The 22,661-nt window shown below is 40.6% G+C and overlaps 1 protein-coding gene across 3 annotated transcripts in view; it reads left to right on the plus strand.

Annotated features, from left to right (window-relative positions):
* Positions 1-22,661, plus strand: part of THSD7B (thrombospondin type 1 domain containing 7B) — a 299,219-nt gene that overhangs the window by 111,669 nt on the left and 164,889 nt on the right. For all 3 annotated transcript variants that reach the window (XM_039702274.1, XM_039702266.1, XM_039702283.1), the window contains exons 5-6: positions 4,637-4,891; positions 10,959-11,128. In XM_039702274.1, coding sequence (XP_039558208.1) covers positions 4,637-4,891; positions 10,959-11,128 — 425 coding nt within the window. The remainder of the gene's footprint in view (positions 1-4,636; positions 4,892-10,958; positions 11,129-22,661) is intronic.

Below are 22,661 nucleotides of genomic sequence, written 5' to 3' on the forward strand. Positions count from 1 at the left end.
CTGGGAGAGAAATTCTATGTTCTCATTCCTCCTGGCAGATGTAGGAATCAAGCCTCAGTGCTCAGGCTTGAAAACAAATCCCTGAGCTGTTGGAGAAGAAGAATATTATTTTCAAAACTTTTGTCTCTCATTTCTTTTGCCTTTATTTAAAAGCACAAGAAACAAAAGAGCAGTGATGGCTTTTTTCATTTCCATGAGTAACAATTTAGTGGCCAGGCATTGGAATAGGCTGCTCAGGGGATGGTGCAAAAGGTGTGTGGATAGGGCACTTGGGGATGGTTTGGTGGTGGACCTGGCAGTGCTGGGTTGATGGTTGGACTCAGTGATCTTAGAGATCTGTTCTAACCCTAATGATTCTGGGGTTTGATGATTTTAGAAGTGGTGTCCAAAGATAACTGTGTTTTTTCTCCTGTTGCCAGACTGTGCTGGGAGGCAGCTGCCTCTGTAGCCCCAAGATCTCAGAGTCTGCCAAGGTACAGCAAAGGAAAGCCAGCATTTATTTTTAATTAAAACAGAGGATCTGGTGCATTAAGTTCTGGAAACACCAAAACTTTGACATCTATACTGATGTTTGTTTGGATTATAGGTCTCCCAGTTCCCTTTCCCTTAGGTCAGTTTTAGGCAGGCAAATATTCCCCATCTTCACCAACCTGATGCAGAAGGGGCTGATGTTTCTTCTGCCAAAGAAACCTCTGCTGCACAGATTGAATATATGGTATCCAGAACAGTCCTGGCAGCACTTGAAGACCCTAAAAATACATTAGGAATTCTCAGAAGTGTGCCTGTTAACACCGATTGCCAATTTCTAAGGGAAATAAGTGTTTTGATGCTGTTAGAAACATGGCAAGACTGTCCATTATGAGACATTAATATTATTGACCAAGTGCAAAGAGCAGGTAGTGTGGATTCCAGCAGCCTGTAGGGCTGGGTCTTTAATTACAGAATAGGAGACAGTGCTGAAAGAAGAGAACAAATGGAAATGGGTTGTTAACTTAGCTCACTTCAGGATTATCTTGCTCTGCAGCACGTGGGTTTGAACATGAGTTCCCTGGTCAGGCATGAGACTTCCCAGGAGCCTTCCCAAGCTGCTGGGGGAGAGCCTGGCTGTGCACGTGGAACCCTGTCCTCCTGGTGCTGCCTCTATGCCAGCAGCATGGCCATGGTGACAGCTTCTAAGTGTGCCCAGTTACTTTGCAGATGATCCTTTGAGTGTGAAAGGCTTAACAATAACTGCCTGTCTCATCCTGTAACGTAATGAAATGCATTCACCTGTGCTTCTGAATGCCTTGGTACAGTTGGGAAGGGAAGCAGGGGTGACTCCTGTGCTGTGCCCAACCTGATTTACTGGGGCATGGCTCCAGGGTGGTGTTGCTGTTTTTCCCAGCTGATGGACCTGTTCCCACTTACTCCCATGTGGTGGATGTGATGGCTCTGTGACTGCCGGGCATGTAGCACAGGCACTGAGCTGTTGGAAAATGTGCTATTTTTGGTGAGTTACTTTTTGTTTTGGTGAGTTGCTTTTTGTCCAGAGCAGGAAAGTGGTGTGGTTCAGCTCAGGGCTGCACAGTTCCTGTGTCTTGTGGGTGTGTGTGTGGCTGGAGATGGAGAAGATCAGTGGTGCTGCTCTGTGGGCAGCAGCTGAAGTGACACAGCCACGGGGATGTGGAGCTGCATAGTCAGGGTGGTACCCTGGGCTGCTGTCCTCCTCTTCTGTTCTGCTCCAGGACTCTGGGAGTGTGAAACAGACGTGAGTAGGTTTCCTTCCTAGTGTTTTGTGTTTCTTTAATAAGTGGTTTATTGCCCTTCAGCACACAAGGGGCTCAGAGGGCACTGTGCCACTTGAGCGAGCTGTGCGTGCGCTGCTGCTGGTTGCTCACTAATGGATCCATCCTACGCCGCAGACACTGCAGTGTGGGCTGGGAAACAATTCCTGGGGTTTTACAGTGTCAATCCAAGCATGTAACACACAAAAAAGCATCAGTTGTGTAAGTACTCTACTGTATCACCATTACCAGATCGACCCCCAAGTAGAAGACCTAACCTGAGACATGAATATGTCAAAAATCATTTTAAAACCAGGGCTGATAGAGTACCTCCTGTCCCCAAGACCTCATTCCTGTCCCTGCTGGTTTGGACACAGCTACAGCAGCACAAATCTGTGTCTGGTTTGCAGCCTCAGATCAGCGAGTGTCTCGCAGGTCTGGGCTTTATCTGTATAGATCGTCCTAAATACATCTGCGACATGAAAGGCTGTGTCTGAATTTCATGCAAAGGAGTGTTTTTACATTTGTCTTTGTGTTGCTCAGTGTCACAATTAATTTCACTTGGAGGCTCTGAGTGAGTAGGTACAAGTTAATTAATTTTCTTTCTGTTCAGCAGTTGCTTGTAATTCTCCCTCAAAAGCCTACTTGAACAGGATGGAAATTGCCGGCTCCATGTCTCATTCACCTTGAGGTCAACAAAGTTAGCATCTTGCCTTTTATAGCAGGAGCAGTGGGGGAGATTTTCAGGGAAAGGAGCAGCTATTCAGCTTCTGGCAAAGGCTTTTGCCAGTGCAAGGGTGATTTCTGGGCAGGGATGGCTTTCCCAGCCAGAGGGTTGGCGCAGGTTTGGAGAATCCATTAGGGGAGGTATTGGAGGCGTTGTCTGGCTAAGAACTGGGACTGGCAAAGGTAATTTGAACCAAGACTCCAATCCAGATTTTTAAAGGCTATATTTTAGTTAGTGTTCCAGTAAAGATCAGGCAGGACTTAAATCTCTTTGGCAGTGGTGCAACCCCAAAAGTGGATTTTGTATTCATACTATATCTGAATGGAAAGTTTTGCTCACTTTGAGAAGTAAGATCAGATACCTTCCCTCTCCCCGCCCCTCATCTGTGTTCTTAGATAAACTCGAGTTTTCTGGTACCATCAGTTAGGGCAGTGTCTTTTGTGTGCTACTGTTTTATCTACTGAAAATCAGGAATTATTCTTCCTTGTTAATGTTTTGGCATGGGTGACTCCCCCTACTGAAAAAAATATTAAAAATTAAATAAAGTGACCATTCACGTGACTGCACCTAACCTAATGTTGCAAAAACTCACTCAAAACCCCTGGGTTAGTAAGTACCTATATAATGATTATTACTTTCCAGAATGTTATTTTGATAAAACTAATGTTTTTTTTTTACCAGGGACAGCTTTGTAATCAGTTCAGTTTGACTTGTAGTAGAGAAATGAGACATGTTTTCCAATTGTAAGCAAGAATAGTTTCATTTTGAAGGGGTTACATCACAGGCTGTTTGTACTTGTTGAAGTTGTTTAAATAAGCCTCAGTAAATTCATCTTTACAGCACCTGTGAGATTACCGAGTTTTATTCTGGGTGAAGAAATAGAGCCAGAAAGTTGTTACAGTTTTTTTGGTTTACTTTGAAGTTCAAATAGAAGCCACTAAATGCTCTATTTTGCTGGTGATTGAGAGTCCAGTCAAACTTGATGTGTTTCAGTGGGAATATTCCTGTTGACCTATGTGAAAAGGGGACCAATTTCTAGACTGGAGAAGGGAGTGAATGCCCTTTATCTTCTCTGCTCCCCTCATGAGGCTGCCCAGCAATCCTGACATGATTGCTCCTGTCTGCTTTAGAGGGAGGTAGGTTGGCCAAACTGTGCTGTAAGGAATAGCAGGAGGGGTAGTGGCTGCTTCCCTGGCAGCAGCTCTGGATTTCACACCTTTTAAGTGTACCTGTGTTTGTTCCTTACAGCTGCCAAAAGCTTTGACCACAAGCAGCTGGAGGCTGGAGAAGAAAAATTAGAGTTCACACTGAGTTCATGTGGTGTGGTCTTAATTTCAGAAGCCAGTTTGCACTGTCCACATAACACTACACAGAAGTCAAAATATGTTGTAGGTTTGGGACTCTTCAAAATGTTATTCTGGGGCTTTGTATCTTGATACCAAGTCTCATCAGTTGGTAGCCTTTAGAATTGGGTTTCCCATTGTGTTTGGTCTGTGGCACCATTGATGTGTTAGAGAATGAATGAGATCATGTCCTGATGTCAGCAGCAGTAATTGAGTCCCAAAATCCAGCCCCAGTGGCAGCATTCCTGAGTCTCTGGTTGTTTGACAGGTTGGAAAACCCTCTGACTTTGTTTGACAGCACATGTTTGATAACAGCCTTGTGGAACTGAGACCTTTATTATTGGTGTGGGATTAATTATTTTTTGAAAGAGCAGAGTTGCTCAGCAGGATAAATGCATGGATGGATGGATGGATAGATGGATGGATGGATGACATCTAGTCCTATTTGTGGGACGTTGGAAATACCTGTGCCAATATTTCTCTTGGGCTTGGATTTTGTTTTCCATACAGGACGAACTGTGGAATTCTAGCTACACAGGAACAAATATAATGCCTTGTGCATCTGTTTTAACAGATAAATGAGCTACGCTATTTACAAAGTACACAGCATGCAAGTTTGCACCCAGAGCTCATTGGAAATGTGTTTTGTGCTCTGCATTAGAACTTCTCTTATTTGCCTTTCGCTGGTGTTGGTGTAGATCTTCTGACTGAATGACCATGGATTTCTTCTTGGGGAGTTTGGCTTGGAACAGAAGCTCATTAAGCACGACCTCCTCAGCTGTTGTACTGTGTTCTTACCGCAGCCTCTGCCTGCAAGACCCGGTGACCCCCGTGACCTCCAGGTCCTGTGTGATCCCCAAGGACTGCGCCACGTCCGAGTGGTCCCCGTGGAGCCCCTGCTCGCTGAGCTGTGGCTGGGGCAGCGTGGCCGCGGGGCTGCGCAGCCGGCGCCGCCGCGTGCGCAGCGTGGCCGTGGGCGCCGGCAAGCCCTGCCCGGAGCTGGAGGAGAGGGAAGCCTGCAGTGGAGGAGGGAAGGCACCGCTGCAGCCCTGCCCCAGGTATGGCCAGAGATGCTTCTCCCCCAGGTTTTGGAGGTGAAGAAGCCCCTGGAGATCCTCCCCGCTCGGTTTGTGCATGGAGAGGGTTGTGCAAGTGGTGCTTTCTCTGTGTCTGAGAGATCATCGGTTTGGTCATTGTTAGCTGTAATTATTGGTATTATTTATTGTTACTAATACCCTTTTAATTATTGCTAGTTTTATTATTCCTATTACAACCATTACAGTTATATGTAGAAATAAATTTGAATTACACCCATTGCATTTCATATGTCGTTTACATTTTTCATATTTTAAAAACTGAGAGCGGTTGCTCTTGTTCTCTGAAATGGCTTTTGTCCTGTTTGCTGTTTCAGAGAATTTCATCAGCTGTGCAGAGACTGGGCAGGTCTCCATGGCTGAGCTTTTATTGGCTTTGAAATTTTAATTTTTACGTAAGATTTAATGATTCGTCTTCATCTCCCCATAAAAAAATCCCAGTCCTGCTTGAGAAAGATGGGAACTGCTTGGAGGTGATAGATTTGACTTAGCTTCCCTCTTTATGCTTCTTGAAATGGGAAACTTTGCAGTCCCTGAGAGCTTGCTTGGTTTGTGGTGTGAAGGAGAGGATCTCATCTTTCTGGTCTGCAAGCCCATGCCATTATGCTTGGCCAGGCTAACAGAGGAGCCTGATAGTGTGCTTTGCAAAGAAAATAAAATATTGCTTGATTTCTTGTGTGACATGTTCTGAGATTGACTGTAAAATGCTTTGGGATTGATAGAATTTTATATGCATGCAGAAGAATCTACCTGTCTGTGAATGAGTGTGTTTAATAGGAGAGCTGTTCAGCGCTCAAGTCATGAGTTTCTGGGGCTTTTGCCCAGATACTGCCAAAACCTTCTATAAAGCCTTTGCAAGATACATTTCTTAGGAAGGCATCACCTGTAAAAGTGTCTCTGTATCACTGGGCTCATTCAAAATCAAATGCTGATCATTTTTATGCACCCTGCTAGCAGAAGAGAGGAAGTATAAAAAAATATTCTGTTGCTTGATTACATCCTAAGGAAAGGCTCTTACAGAGTGATTTTTGCTCCTGCCCAAGTGCACATCAATTTCAAAGACAATAGATTAACACATTGTCTTGCTGATTTTGTGCAGGAGCGTGGGTGCAGGTGACACCTGATTGGGGGAGACTGGCTGGAAGTTAATCAGGGAGTGAACAGACGTGGGTCTGTCCCTGGTTTCTCACTTCCCCTTTTTGACATTGCACTGTATTGAAGGGCAGACGGTTGTGTAGAGCCAGGAGAGCACAAAGGGTGAGAACCTGCAAACCACTGATAATTTTTATAGGTGCCTCTCTCTCTGTAGAAGAAAATCTGTTGTTCTTTCAGTGCATTGTTGCTATGCCCAGGTTTTCATGAGCCTGTGAACTCTGAAACCTTCCCCATCCCATTATGCCTCCCTACCTTGAGGCAACACGTCCGGGGCAATATCTGCATGAGTGAGGATGAACACTAATGTGCTAGCTCAGAAAAATAACATTAAACTTGCAGGTTAATAGAGATATTTAGCTGAAAATATTAAAAAGTACAACTCCGGTATTTAGTTAATTGTTATTTCTAGGGATGTAATATCTCAAAATGCAGGTGGTAGGCTATGACCTTCTCACAGTGTGCAGAAGAATTTTCAGCAGTGCCTGGTTACTAGACTTTGATTGATTTACTCAGTATAAAGAAACAAGCAAGAATGAAAATCCATAATATTGCAGCATGTGCTGTGTGTCTACTGGATGTAAGGCTGTGGGGACCCAGATTTTGTATTAATGAACAGAAGTAAAAAATGTATGTTATTTAGGTTTCAGCAGCTGGTAAAGGTTGCTATTGGTCCATATTTCAGTTTGCAGCCTGGTGATTTGGTGTTGGTCCTTGGGAGTTGGTGACTGAGCTACTGGAAATAGTTCAGATTGGAAATCAGTAGCATTCCAGACATAGAGAGATGTAGTGTTAATCCCGGTGAAATAATACAAGAAACTTTAGATGCTCCTATTCTCCTTATTTCACCAATTCTATTTGTAGGGTAATACCTAGAAAGATTATGCTTTTTCCCCATTAAATATATGCCACTTCATCTGTAGTTTGCTGAGGCTTACTGAACAATGATCTTTTCTTTCTATCCCTTAAATGAAGATGATGAATTTAAGGATCTTCAGTAGCAGAAATAAGAGGCTTGCCTTCATTTGTCTGGTCTCAACACAAACGACTTTTTTTTTTTTTCCTGTTTACATAATCAGATTAGTTTTTAAATCCTTTAAGGTGAGACCCCTGTTTACTTTCCAAGTTCCTAGAAATCTTCTCTTTTTTTTTTTTAGGTTGATTTGGGAACAAGTAGTCTTCCTTTAACTTTAGTTTTAGGGCAAGAATTTTCCAAAGCAAGCTTCAGCCACAGCAAAGAAAATGGGCTAGAACATAGACCAGAACAAGTTGCTGACCAGAAGGAATGGGATTAGGAAGAAATTAATATTATATTTAGAAGACTATTAGGAAGAAATTCTTCATTGTGAGGGTGGTAAGTCACTGGCACAGCTTGCCCAGCAAAGTTGTGGCTGCTCCATCCCTGGAAGTGGCCGAGGCCAGGCTGGGTGGGGATTAGAGCCACCTGGGATAGTGAAAGGTGTTTGTGCCCTTGGTAGGGGCTTGAAATGAGATGATCTTCAAGGTCTCATCCAGCCCAAACCAGTAATTTTATGATTTTCTAGAGGCTGTTTTTTAATGCAGGGGCAAAGAGCACCCCATGACTGCATGAAGGTACATAGTGTGGGCTTCATCCACTGATATAAAACAGTGGCAGATTAAGAGGTTGCAGAGTTGTACTCCACAGAGAGAGGTGGGTGAAGTTATATTCCAGTCACCTAAAAGGATCCAGAGATGACAAAAATACTTTAAGCCTCAGAACTGCTCAGTTAAATATAACCTCTATGCCCATGGCAAAGCCACAAGTTAAAGGTCCCATCACAGGTAAGTGGCACAGGTGTAAATTTGCTGTTAAATGGGAAGGGCTTTTAATTTTATGGCTGAAGTTTACAATAACATCTATAATCAATAGTCTGAATGCAAGAAAATAAAACACTTTAACTGCATATAAGACTCCAGAGCTTTGTGCTTTGTTTTACCTTTGGTTATTTGTTCTGAAAGGATTAAGTGCTTAAAAAGCTTAAACACATAGGAGGTGATTCTACTTTCTTTTATTGTGATATAAATTTGGGATAGTTCAATTAAAGTGAATGGGTATATACACTTATAAAACTTGTGTAAACACTAAGAGCATAAGTCCTATAGACTAAAGAGACCAAGAGGTTGCTATAAATTGGAAAGATATTGAGCCCTTGTTTGTTTCATAACTGTCACCGAGTCATGAGTTTTAAAACAATGTATTAGATCTTTTTTATCCTTGATGTGTTGCTTTCATGTTCGCTGGGAATAGATAGATTTTCCAGAATTATGATTATGTCTTCATATCATTCATTTTGGTTGTGGTTGCTACGTTACGAGACAGGGATATAGCAGAAACTCTCTTTGCTTTGTTGGAAATTCAAAGCTTTTCAGAAGTTAAATGATGGAAAATGGGAATGTTTTAAGACTTGATTCTTTAAAAAAGACTTATTGCTGAGATACAGGTGTGATGGTATCACTTTGTAAATGAGGTTTATTATGCCCAAATTAAAGATAAGGCATTAGTGTGAAGTAGTAAAGACTGGAGTGGAAGTGCAGTGAACTGTGCTAGAAGGCTCTGGAGTTATACTTGGGGAGTGCCCTTCAGCCCTCTGACCTCTTTTTGGGCTTTTTAATGGCTATGGAAATGTGTCCCTTTTTAATGCCTGGAGGTCAGGTTTTGTTTGGAGCACTGGATGTGTTCAGGTAAAATCAAACGGGGCTGAGGCTTGGAGCTGGTGCCAGCAGCGCTCTGGAGGGCTGTCCTTGCACATGCCCACACAAGTTACTCTGGAAGAATATATAAAGGGATTTTTTTTTTTCTTTTTAATTCAAGAGCTGATGAAGTTTAATTATCTCTCTGAGCTCAGATTTAGTTATTTTGCATAATTTTAATCACCGATGGCCTAATTTTTGTAGGTGTTAATTCCCCCAGCTCACACTGAATAGGAGAAGCAGATGCTCACACCTCTGGAAATGACTCTTTAGACTCTAGAGTTCACAGCTGACTTCCTAAGCCAGATATTGATAATGAATTTTGTATTAGTCAATTTTTGTTTTACTAAATACTTCCTTAAAACAACTATTTTCATGGCTGTGGAAAGATGTATGTGTTCTATATTTAAGATTTTAATTTCAAAAGTAGACCTGAAAAGCACAGAGTTCTGAAGGGATGTGGAAGAGGAATCCCCTTCACCCAGTGTTTGATGAAGAGCACATTTTAATTCCTTTATGGTTACATTTAACACTGCAGGCCCAAGAAGTGGGATTAGGAATTCCCAAAAGGAACTAATGAGAAGAGGAATTCATAGCTGTGCTTTATATGTTGTGGGAGTTAGGTATTTGATACTTGTCATGTGAAAAGTGTGCTCTTCATTATTTTCTTTGGGGGTAATGAACCCTGTGGGTGTATCCAGATTTGCACAAGATGCTATGAGTTATTTAAGAGCATGTGACAGCTCATCTGAACAGTACCTGTAAATGCAAGTAATTGGGAGTATTCACAAATATTTTTCTTGAATACTTTATAAAATTTGGGGCTGAAAAAAAATCATTTGCAAAAAAAATTCATTCACAAAATAAGTTGAGAGAACGTGTGTGCTCCAACTAGTGTGTTTATTTTTCATATAATTTTGAGATGCAGGTTTGCTTGCCATAGCTGTCAGGAACAGATACTGTGGAGAATAAACAGAATTATGATGTGGAAGGCTTTTTGTGCAGAGACACCCCACTGTGTCTGAGTTTACAGTGATCAGTCAGCAGTTAAGGAACATATGTAGTTTTAACAACTGTGGATCTGCTGTAAAAGGAGAGAGTATTTGTCTTGAGAATAAAGGAAGAAAATTATTTTACGTAGTTTACATTACACAAAACCCAAAGATTCTGTGGTAAAGATAAACTAGGAAATTTAGAGGAGTGGAGGCATAAAGCAGCACAAGTGTGAACAGATTGGTTATAAAAACAGTATTGCCTAAGATTTGCGTTTCAGAAGCTTGGGAAGACTTTGGGCTCTTATTTACTGCTCTCAGACTGTGACCTGTGAATCAAAGTGAACTCTGCCTGTGGAAACAGTTGTGTTAGAAATATGCTGTACATTGTCAGTCATGATGGGGAAATAAATTCTGCTTTCCATGGATAGACAGCGCTGTTTTCCCGGTGGTTTTAATAATTTCTTCCTGGCACTTAAGCTGGTACACACCGACAACTGTTCTCTGTACAGCATTCACCTACCTGTGTCCCAAAACATTGTAATTCCTTGAGAACCTTTAATGCTCTTTAGGTGTGAATGGAACTTAGAATGAAAGTATTTTTTGTCTCGAGCTTGCTGTGTATCACAGCTTGTGGAAAATGGAATTAACTGAGATACTTTGGCCAATCCCTTGAAGGAACTGGCGGGATCCTGGGCACTTAGAAAGGTGCCCCCTGTGGAAAAGCTGCAAGTGCTTGGGGCTCTGTTGATATTTGCAGGATTTCAGCTCTTAGAGGCATTCCAGAGTGAGGTGTTCAGCCCTTGGCAGAGCGGGCTGGTTTAGCGCTTTGAGACACATGTTTGAAAACTACTGTTCACACTTAATCAGACCTCTTAATCTTCACTCATTTTTTACACTGTGCTCAAAGGCGCTGTCAGGATGATTTAGTACTTCAGAATGCTTTGGAGATGGGTGCTCTGTCAAAAGTTTTACACAAGTGCTCCAGACAAATAGCACATACTTAACCTATGTAAATTTAACACTCAAAATGTTTCCAAACATTCCCTGATTTGGATAGGAAAGTGCTGCTATAAAGATTAAACCAATTGTATTTTGGCATCTGATAAAGTACCTCTCCCTTACCTGTAGTCTTTCAAAAACTCATTTTACCTGTTTTCTTTCTATTCCCAAAGGTTTGCCTGGAGGACTTCTGAATGGAAAGCTTGCCAAGTGTCTCTGCTCCTTGACCCGCAGGACCGTCACCACCAGAAGGAGGCAGGGCTCTGTGGAGGTGGGATCCAAACCCGGGTGGTCTACTGTGCCCAGATCGTCGTGGAGCTGGGGACACACCGGCCGAAGGAGGGTGCGTGTGCAGGGTCACTCTGGAGTGCTGGCCTGAGTGGATCTGAGTAGGAGAAACAGGAAGAAAGAAGTAGATGACGTGGAGTCATTGGTAGCCTTTGGCTTGCTGATGCCCTGCTTGTGTCCCTGCTCACACTGGGAGGTGCTGCTGGGCACCAGAGGAAGCCCTTAGGAGCTGCCAGGAGCCACAGCCTCCTGGATGAATTGCTGCCAGTTCTGTCGTTCACTTCACTGAGAGAGTTACAAAGGATGAAGGAACTAAATTATGCTTGGAGTTGACTTTTCTTCCTCTGTCATATATCAGGAAACCCAGCCCCTTGGTAGCTGAATGCATTTATCTATAGTGTAGTCTTAGTTTAGAATATAAAACAGGTTGTCACACACCATTCCGGATATGGCTTTAGCCTCTGCTTCAGGTTGATACACAATCTTTCTTGTGATTTGAAGGGGAAAGCAGAAATAATATTGTCACAACTTTTGAGCAGACAGACGGGTTTTGGACTCTGGAAGTGAGTTATATTTCCTTTAGAAGAATAATAAGTAGTTACAGATTCACAATGAATAATTCATCATAAGCTGTTTTATTTACTCAATGTGGTGCTCTTGCAGAATGTGTTTTTGAGCAGAGATGTAAGATAATAACAGCACAATATTGTATCTTAGATTTATTTACTTACAGAGGAGAAGCAAGAGTTTCCTGGATGCCCAGAGTGTGTCCCAGCATCCCTCACTGACTCTGAGGTTAGAGACAACCAGACCTGTTTTCATCTCTGTTCGGTCCATGCACAGTGGCTGATTCACCTCTCCCAGCACAACCCGTCTCTCTTGTTCCGCACAAGTGTGGACTTTCAGAGTTAGAAAAGTGCTGTTGATAAAAGGTGTATGGCATTTATTGACTTTCTTCATCCTTCTGAGCACTCCTGCATTCCTTGCAGCCACTGCGAGGCCGGTTGGTGAGCAGAGAGCTTGAACTGATTTCATTCACACTTTATTCTTTGTCAGAATTGTGAATTTCTCAGGAGTACTAGGGGAGTGCCTCTGAATTCCTTAGCATTTACATCTCTCGTGACCAGAGTGGTGCTGCATATCCAGTGTGTGACCCACCTGCAGCTTTTTCCCTTACTCAAAGTTCAGTTCAACTTAAAAGTTGAAAGCCCTCTCCTCAACTAAAAAACCCCCAAAAACCCTGGGATACTTCTTCCTTGTATTTACACTTCTAATATTTAAAAACAAATTCTCATAGTCAACTGGAAAAAACCCAGATGTGCAGAGCAATTGTACAAGCTATAAACTATTACTGTAATTTCAAAGCAGTAGTGCAGATGTACAGTAGTGCTTGGAAAGTGAAAATCCCATCTACTGTAAGCACAGTGACATGCAAATGGAACAGGGAAAGCCTTCCCTATTATCCCTCCTCATCCAGTAATATTTAGTGTGTCTCATTTACTAGCTGACTAATTTTTGTTCTTTGAATAAATAAGGAATTACATTTTTTTCTTTTTTTCTTTTGGCAATCAGAACTGGCAGAATACTTTTATTTATCACTATCTCATCTTTTACTGTACCAATTTCTCAGAGATGAGGAGAAGATGAAGTTAATTCTCTATGTATAAGCAAATATAGTGTCTAATTGCTGCCATCAAAAGCACAGTAATTTTTCTTATTCATCTCTTGAGTGTCCTTAGAGGGATCATTCAGGAGTCAAACAAGCAAGTCTAATGGAATATTACCATCCATCACAGTTGTTATTCTTCTGGTTACTTCCAAAGAGAATTTGGACCTGGGCCCAATGACATATGTGAAAGAAGATTTTGTCCCGTGGTCTCTCCAGCAGCATTCTGGGATAAAATATGTTGAATGCTAGTTGGAGACAGGTACCATCTGTGATGTGTTTATACATACTGCTCAAAGCTCTTTTATCCCCCAAGGATGTCTCTCCCATTTTTTGTTTGCCTAGTCTTCCCATCTATTTCTTCTTTTATTAAAATGTGTGTTTGGAAAGGGAGCACCTGTTTCCTTGAGCCCTTATATATCAGCTGTTCAGAAGGTTAAGTCTGCTGAAATCTTTCTGTATTTTGATTATAAGGTTCCAACTTGAAGATACTGAAAATGGAAAACTCTCACTCAGGTATTACTTTAAGAAATGCATTGATAAGATTTCATATTTTTCTCCCCCAAGAGGTGACCTAACTAAGAAATCCCTGTCTTGTTCCAAGTGAAATTATATGTTTTCTAAGCCTTGAGGAGGATGTTAATACTATTAATATGAGTATTTGGAAGGAAAATATATTGCAGTCTTTGAAGTACATGGTAATATTCCTGCATTCTGAGGCTATTACAGCTAAATTTACATTGGTAAATGTCTGCAGTGCTGTGTAGTTCAGAGGTCTGTGAATGTAGGTAACCCAAAGTGAAGAGACTGTGGTGGTTTTAGTGCTGACTGTTCTGTCCAAGGAGTCCATGTCCCTCCTCACCTGGGAGGCTTTTGCTGAACTTTAACATGATGTACCTTTCTATAGATCCTGCTGTTTTTAAGTATCTCACTGAATTTTAACACGTTTAAATTTATAATGCTTGATTTTCACAAAGAGGTTGTAATATAGTACCTCCAGAGATGGAAGTAGCAAATCTGCATGTTTGAAATGGTGTTGTTTTTAAAGATGAGACACATTTGCACAAAAAGTAGCACAGAATACTCAAGTGAGCTGCTTGTGGTACAACCCTTTCTGCCCTTCAGCTCTGGATACTCCTCAATCAATCCCTGTGCCTGGACATCCCATTTCTGGAACAAACTGTAGGAATGGTGGTGGCTGCCCTTCTTTGTACCTCTTTTTTAAAGTAAATCTGTTCACTCATGAAAACTCTCTTAAGCAAAGTAGAAATGCATGTCATTAATTTATTTTCAAAGCCAGACACTGCTGCCATAGGACAGAAATGCTTTCTTCTCCTCTGTAAGTGGGCTTACAAAATGGGATAAGATTTTTTGGCTTTTATGAAATTTTATCTGAAATGTATTGTTCCATAATAAATTTTAATTGATCTGGGTGAATGTCACTAACTGGCAGTGTACCAACGAAAAAGACATCTGGTAGGGAAGAATATTATGCAACAAGCTGTTTATGAAACCTCTCCTTGTTTGGCAGTATAACTCTCCTCTCATCACAATAAATTATTCCAGTGATATGGGAGTGAAAATTCCTCTTAGAATCTGGGACTGGTGGCTGTATTTATGTTCAAACAGTTAACAAACATATGTAGTTCCTAGATTTAATTTTCTACCTCAGGATTTTTTTACTTTCTTTTCTGAAGGGAGTATCCTTCTGTTTTCTAATTAATTTTGCTTTTTGACTTTATCTGGAAACTGTATCTCTTTCTCAGTAGTCTGGGAGATGGCAGTCTTTATAAAATACTCCAGAAGTATTTCCTCTCTTCTCTGAACTACTTACCTGCTGTCTCTAGTGGCTGGGATTGCTGCTCTTTCCATATTTTCTGTAGTTTTCTAGCTAGGGTTCTGTCTGCCCTGTCATTCTTTCATAAAAGTTGTGCCTTATATATCTTGACATTTTTCCTTTTTTACTTGTTTGAATGAGATCCAATTCACGTCTTGCTTTCAGAATTTTCTTAGGGTGTTTTTGGAGCCTGTCTGCTTAAGTTTTAATTATAGGACTGAAAAGACCTTTGTGAAATAATGCTTCGCTTCCTTGAATCTTCTTTGTTGTTTACTCTGCATAGTAAATTTGGTTAATAAAATGTATCTCTTATTACCTGCTCACCAGAAATCATTGCAGGTTCCTATCTTCTTAATCTTTGTTACTACATCTGAAAATCCACATAAAATTCTCGTGCTTGTACAAGGTTCTAAAGCTTTGTTTACATTTTTTTTTGCTTAATGAGTTTGTCGATCATATTTGTCTCCATATCTTTATTTTTATTTGAGCTTTAATTTCAACAGCAGTTGTGCCTTCATTATATTTGGATAGGTTTTAGTGCTACCCTCCAAAACTATTTTGTACAGAAGTCTCTATTATTTTTATATTCCTTTTTCCTTTGAGAGACATTCAACCCTCACCTGTTAGTAGACATAATATCTTGCCTGACTTACTCCCCTGCAGTTCCCCAGCCTATACTAATTTTTGCTTTATTTTTAGGATACAATTTCACCCAGTTCATTTTACATCAGATTGTTTTTTTTTAAACTTTGTGTCGCCAGCTGTAGCAGCAAAACCTCCTTTAGTCTGTTTACTGCTGAGGACTTGGAAAATCCTCAAGTACCTGTTCAGGTCTAATGGTTACTCTCTGATCCATCTCTCTGTGTATTCCCTTATGTAGTTTTGTCTTACAAGCCCCTTTACTGACAGAATCACAAAATGATCTGAAGCTGAAACTGGTCCCCTGCACTTTCATCTAAGTCCTACTTCTACGAGTCTCAAAATGATTATTTTATGGCCTTTATATGTTCTTGTTTTCCTCAAAATATTGAACTTTCTCCCTACTGCTGATAGACAAAAATGCCTATTCCTTTCTTTATCTGATGAGCGATTTTTTCAGACTCTTCTTGATTCCCACATGGGAAATATTTTGGCATTGTGTTTTGTTTTTCAGATGTTGGTGCCTCTTTGGACTTGCACAGATATTAATTTGAGGAGTCCTTTCCTAGATATGTTATTCTATATTTATTCTCATCCCTTTCTTTCTGCCCTATTGTCTTTTTTAGCTCCAAAACGTGCTGTTTTACATCCTTTGCTCTGTATGGTCTGTTTCCTAATGAGGGTGCCACAATTTTTTCCCTGCAAATTCTTTGTTCTGCTCTGAATCATGACCTTCCAATGTGTCCCTCCTGGGGGATCAGTGTTTCAAATTGGTGCATGTGGCATCTGTTCAGTAAACTCTGGTTTTGGGAAGAGGAAAGTCCAGTTTGAACATGCCACCATCCCCTTGGGTGCTGGGGGTCTTGTGGAGCAGCAGGTCCAGCTCTTTAGGAACTGAAATTTGGTTGTGCAGGTTGTTGTTTATGGCTTTTGTCATCCTGCATATTTATAGGGGAAGGACTGTGTTGATGGAGATAAGCTGCCTGTAGGAGTTGATGCAGGTTATGCACTGTTGGAGTGAACAGGAACCCTGTGTGGAGTGTGATCCCTATATTAAATGCACACTTCTTTTTCTTTCTTTTTTTCTTTTTTTTCAATTTTTTTTTTTTTGGTAAATTTATGCTGGTGAAACTGCAGGAATGAGAAGATTAATTTACTCTACGGAAATTAGAATTTTAGGACTTTGATGTTTAAATCCTGTTTTCCTTGTCTGGTTTATGAAATTGAAAAGGAATAGGTTAGAATACATTAGTAATGAGAAAACTTGACTAGGACTGTAGGAGGGAGAGAAATAATGATCAGCAGTGGTGTGAAAAAAGCTTTGCTGAGCTGCTCCTGGTGCAGCAACAGGAGCATCCAGCCTAGGTCTTAGCTGACCTGAATCAGCTAGAAACCAGGTTCTCAGGTGGAACCTCTCCCCCCCAAGGATCCCTCTCATCCCAAACTAGTTATTTATCACTGGGATGGCTGTATTGGATTGAAAAGATGAGAAATACACCTCTGAAGTGTGAAATATATTCAGGGAAGTCTGTATCAGATTTATATTGCTGGGATGCCAAGTTATTGATCTGTAAGCTCACCAAATGCTGAGCAGATTTATGAGATACAACTCACATAATGGAAAAATAAATATGTAACAGCTGGCTTCTTCAGGGGAAACCCTGTAGAAGCAGGAGAGGAAATGATTTTATTCAGATTGTTGTAGTGCTTGACAGTGGTGTTTAAATGTGCATTTCCAAAATTTGAGTTTGAATCCATTAAGAAAAAAAACCATTTTCCCTAATATCTTACAGAGGTGTAATGCTTTCAGTTCTTTCATATTTTAAAACTAATTAAACTAAAATGAAATGAGTAATGTTTAAAAAGACTTTGACAGTGAAAAAAGTGAGCCTTTTAAGAGGTGCCTTATAAATAATAGGCCTTTTTTTTTTTTTTGTCAATAAGCTATTTGTTATGACCCTGAATAGTTATCACTTTAGAAATGCTTGAATTTGTTTAGCTGGCTGTGGTATGCAGCAAATAATATGTTGCCCAGTTAGTTCACGTGAGATTCTAGGTTTTAGTCCAGGCTTTTATCTTTGAAAGCTAACATTTTAATTGCATCTGTGTCTTTATAATTATTTCCTGCCACTGGAACTGGATTAATTCCCTTCCAGACAGTGATGGTTTTTTCTGTGTAATTTTGTCCTGCTGCTGTTCTGAGGCCGGGGAGCTGCATTGTGTTCAGACAATAACCGGGAGCGAGATGAAAAATTGAAAGGATTTGTGTGCATGAGGCTGCGCCACAAACTGGGACACTGGGGAGGGAGGAGGAAGCCAGAGGTGTCTGGAGCAGGAGACACTGGAGATAAATGAAATTTGTGTCCCAAGGCCAGCCTGGCTGCTCCCAGGATCTGTGTCACCAGCTTAGCTTTGGGCCACCTGTGCCACATCCCGGTGTCCCAGGCACATCCACAGAGGTGCTCTTGTCGTGCCAGTCACAGAAGAGGTTTCTTCTTCCTGTGGCATGAACACAGCAGTGGGCAAAGCTCCCTCTATTAAAAGGCTTTCATGAAGTTTTCATGGATTTTCTTCCCTGTTTCATAGGTTTTCTTCCTTGTTTTCCTTGTTTCTTCTCTCATCCTCTTTGGTGGTCTGCTCCAGCGATTTTCAGCCTTTTCTGGATAACAGCCAAAAAGCTCAAATATCATACAGAATCCTATTTTGCTTCCCATCATTGCCTTTGCTGCCATCCCAGCATCCCTGTTGCTTCTGCTGTTTTTCCTGGACACTGTTAATGAATTGTCACCTCTGATCTGCTCAGTCATGTGGCTGCTGGTGGGGAGCCCCGTGCTCACTCTGAATTTTTGCCAGATATGTAGAGTCTGTTAATCTCCACAAGTTCTGCTGTAGCAAAACAATTCAGTATCCCAGCTGAGATCATAGTCCTGTTGAGCAGCAGAGGGAGGACACAGGGATACTTTTTGTCTGTGTCACTTTAATAAAATTGTGAGGATTTTTATTGTTCTGAAACACATTAAGCCATTGTTGCTCTTGGCAATCCACTATTAACCCTCTTTCATGCTGTGATTAGCCTTCTATTCAAACGTTGTTCCTTGTCTGTTAAATGGATTTTAATTGAAAATAGGCCTCCAACTTTGTGCTTAGTGGCTTCAAAACTAATTGATTTTTCCTCAAAGCATAAAGGAACCCTTTCCATCAAACATGGGGTGCATTAGGCCCTTAATGGAGGGGTGCAAGGGACTGGGGTTGGTGCCATTTCCAAGCTGGTCAGGTTGAATTCACCACATCTCCCTTGTGCAAGTGTTTTGTTTTTGCTATAAAAATGTCTTTCAGGTTAGAGAAATTGCTTGCAAATGTTGTGCTGGGTTTACCCCTATTGTGTTTTACACATGAAGGTGTTTTTATAACATAACTCACTCCTTTGTGGTTTTCTCAAGTAATTTCCCTTTGTATTGATCCAAGTGTCTTTGGTTTATAAGTCCCAGCAAAGGCAGTAAGAGCTTCCACAAGGATATGCCATCTCTTTCTCATACCTGCTTTGTATCCTGGCAATCTTCAATTTGGATTAGTTTTGCCATATGGTAAACATTTGGATTTATTGCCTTGAGAATTGAGTATTACCTAAAATATGTAAGAGGCAGACCTGATAATATTTGTGTGTATTCCAGATACATTAGTGATATTTAGAAAAGTCTCATTTTGGTTTTAGTATGAAAAATACTTGGGTTTTCATTGTAAAAGGGAAATGTAGTTAAAAGTCCAGGAAAAAAAAAAAAGTGTTATTTACCTCCTGAGGAGTTGAAAAACCATATTTGACAGGATCTCCTGCAAAGAAAATGCCATCCTATGCATTTCTGCCTCTGTTTGGTCAGCATTGTTTTTAACATAGTGTGGGTATGTATGCCTGCAAGTATCTGTCCACATGACTCTATTCAAAGATAATTTATTTATTGGCTTAAAATTGCATTATGGAAATAATCATATCAGAGCTGATTTCCTCTTCCACTCTTCCTCCAAATCATTACCTCAGTAAAAATATATAGGGAAACAAGACACTTTAGAACCCAATTTATTATCTCCTGCTGGTAGCAATAACTTGAAAATAACAGCAAATAGTAAAATTCAAACTTGAGGCAAGACACTGGTGCTGGGAACAGCTGCAGTTGCATTTATAAAGGATAGATTCAATATAACAGCTATAGAAATGTGTAATGTTTCAGAGGCTCCCAGATTAGTACTTGATTGCTTTTTCAAGTTTATTCTATAGATTGAGAAGAACACAGGATTTTAAAAGGTACGAACAAGCGTCATAAATAAGCTGGTACTTGAATCAGAGATGTTTCCTCCCCCTCCCACTCTTTGCTTTCCTGGCTTCTGCCTTTCACCTTCCTCCAAAAACGTGGCTAAGGTTGTTCCAAGGAAAATAATTACACAAAAAGCACATTTTTTGTATGAATGCAGGAAAATGCCACTACAGAGTCAATTATTGAACGAAATCAGAAGGCTGGCCCATTCCTAAAGACATTCCTGGCAGCTCTGTTCATTTATCATAGGCATAATATCAGGTTTTTTCCATGAGTAGGATATTCCCAGCCAGGCTACCTGTGCCATTTTCAGGCTGCAGTGTGTGAGAATTTTGGCATTTAAAAGGTTCACAGAAAAATTCCCCCTTATCATTCCTTTATAATAAAAAAAAAGATAAATTTGTTAGAGTATATGAGAATGACAGTGGAAACTCACATAAAGCTTTGAAATAAACCAGATGGAAATCAGAGTTTTTAATCAAATAGCTGAAGAAGAATGAAATTCTGTTTTAAAGAGGACCCTACTGGTTCATCCTGTTACTCTGGGTGGAAACTGTGTCTCTCAATACCTGCCAGGTGTTGGAAAATGATGGTATTGTATATGCATTTATCATTACAGCTTGGATTTTTTGTTCTGGTCTTATTCCTGAAGACTGATTGGACGATTGCAGTCAGTGTAGAGTGAGGAGCATAAGCTGGAACAGACTTGGAATGTATTTGGATGTTTGATCAGAATGGTATTTTCTGATTTACCTTTTATAGAATGCAAAGAACTATGTAAGGAAGTGAGCAAACAAGCAGCCTTATTCCAGTGCCAAATGGAAAGCAGGTCCTGGGAAAAGAGCCCCCGATTAAATAGGGCATCAATCCAAGGGAGGAAGAGGAGCAGGAGGGTGTTTTGCAGGGAGAGGAAGGCAGGGTTTTCCAGCAGAATGGGAAGAAGTCATCCATAGAATGCAAAGAACTAAAGAACTGTGTAAGGGAGTGAGCAAACAAGCAGCCTTATTTGAGTGCCAAATGGGAAGCAGGTCCTGGGAAAAGAGCTCCCATTAAATAGGGCATCAGTCCAAGGGAGGAAGAGGAGCAGGAGGGTGTTTTGCAGGGAGAGGAAGGCAGGGTTTTCCAGCAGAATGGGAAGAAGTCATCCATGAATGTGGGATGGGTGATATCCTCTTTGACTTTTTGTAATCAATTTTTCTTGATTTTTTAATCCAAAATCAATTTAAAATCGTGTTGGGCACACTGGTTGGTTTTCAAGGCAGGAGAACCATCCAGCTGTATCTAGGCTTCCACATTTAAACAGTAAAATTCAGTATAGAAACAACCTAAAAATCATTGAGGAGGGAAGAGCCATTCCTGGCAATGACACTTTGAGTTAGAGCAAAGTGGGACTGGACTTTATTCTTTGGGTTGACCATTTGTACTCAGTTTTATTTCCTTTCATTTCTCCAAGTGAACTTTCAGAAAATTGATACAGTTTTGCAAAGCTTGATGCTGAGAGGCAGGTGAAGCCATGCATGAGACTTCTTGGTAAAATAAATACTCTTATCCTTAAAACTCTAATATTTATCTCATTCTGTCTGTCACTTCGCTTGCAAGATTTCTGGAAAAGGTCTCTTTATGTGAGCATTCAGATGAATTGGATTTATGCCACCTCGTTCTAATCTTTAAATGAACATGTCAAAGGCCTTACAGGGTCTCAGAAAATATTCATAAAATGGTCTTTTTTACCAATGTATTATCTTTCAGCTTAGAATTAAATCACACTGTTGTTTAATCCTATTATTCTGATGAGTTGGAACAATAAGCAGTGATATTGGTCTGAATATCACTTCAGACTGATAGGTCTAAACTCAGCTTCAGGATGTGCAAATCAGAGTTTGAGGTTTTGAACGTTAAATTCTTGTGTCTAAAAAAAAAAAGTGTTTTTTCTTCAAATGATTAATTTTAAAGAAAATCGTGTAATATCAGAAAAAGGAAAGATTACTCATATATTGGGCATGTTTTTACAAATTCTTTTAAAATCAATTCCATGCATGGAGGCAAAGAAAAACAGACATGAAAAATAAAAATGAGGATAAAACAAACTCAGTAGCTGTAAAAATTAATGAAGTCTTGGTAATGCCATGGCAGACTAAACTCAAACAAGCCTTTGCCTTTTGAAAGACTGCTTTGATATTGATTTATCTAAAGAGACAGCCAAATTCAGCCCATAATGTAATTGAAATGCAATATCATATAATGACTCAGAGGACAGATTTAAGAGTCTTTCTTTCCCTTTCTTTGCCTTCCTCTCTCTGCCCCAAATAAAAAGGTGAAAGAAGTTAATTGAATCTAGAAATCTCTCATGATAAATGAAAATACAAAGAGAATCAACTTTCCAAATCTATTGTCGGTATCAACTAAACTGGAGCTTGGCAGGGTTTGGGATTGGCTCATTTCTGGAATAAAGAGGGTTGGAGATCCATGGGTGCAGGCAGCTCAGGTAAATGTCTCTCCTCCCAGACAGGAAAGATGCTTCATGCTTGTGTCCTTGTAGAAGAAGAATCAGTGTCTGTGTAGAAGAACCCAAGAGCTCTGCTCAGTTTTATTGGAAGTAGATGAAGAAAATTCCAAAATTCCAGAAAATTCTAGACAGCAGGAAAGATGCTTCACGCTTGTGCTGAAGAAGAAGAAGAAGAATTGGTGTCTGTGTAGAAGAATCCAAGAGCTCTGCACAGTTTTATTGGAAGTAGATGAAGAAAATTCCAAAATTCCAGAAAATTCTAGACACTGCATCCATAATCCAGAGATGGCAGTGCCCTGCAGAGCATGGGAATGGGGAGAGTCCCCTATGCTTGGGTTTTACTCACCTGCCTCTGCCTGGCTCCCAGTTGCAGTGGGAGCTTTTTGAATTCCTCTCTTAGGTATCTTTCTCTTCAGCCCTGTCTAAGGAGGCCTCCTTGGCCATAAATGTGGGGATTAGATCCCTGTTTGTTACTCCAGCACTGCTGAAAATCAGCACTCAATCTGGTTTTAAAGCACCAGATTACCACTAAGCATAGTCTCAACTGACTTGCTGAATAAGGGTGGTTTAGATAAAACTCTTAAGTGCCTTTCTGAGCACAGGATTAACTTTTTGCCCTGGGAGATAAAACCT

Source organism: Passer montanus, unplaced genomic scaffold, assembly GCF_014805655.1.
Source record: "Passer montanus isolate IOZ18808 unplaced genomic scaffold, ASM1480565v1 scaffold1, whole genome shotgun sequence".
Classification (NCBI taxonomy): domain Eukaryota; kingdom Metazoa; phylum Chordata; class Aves; order Passeriformes; family Passeridae; genus Passer; species Passer montanus.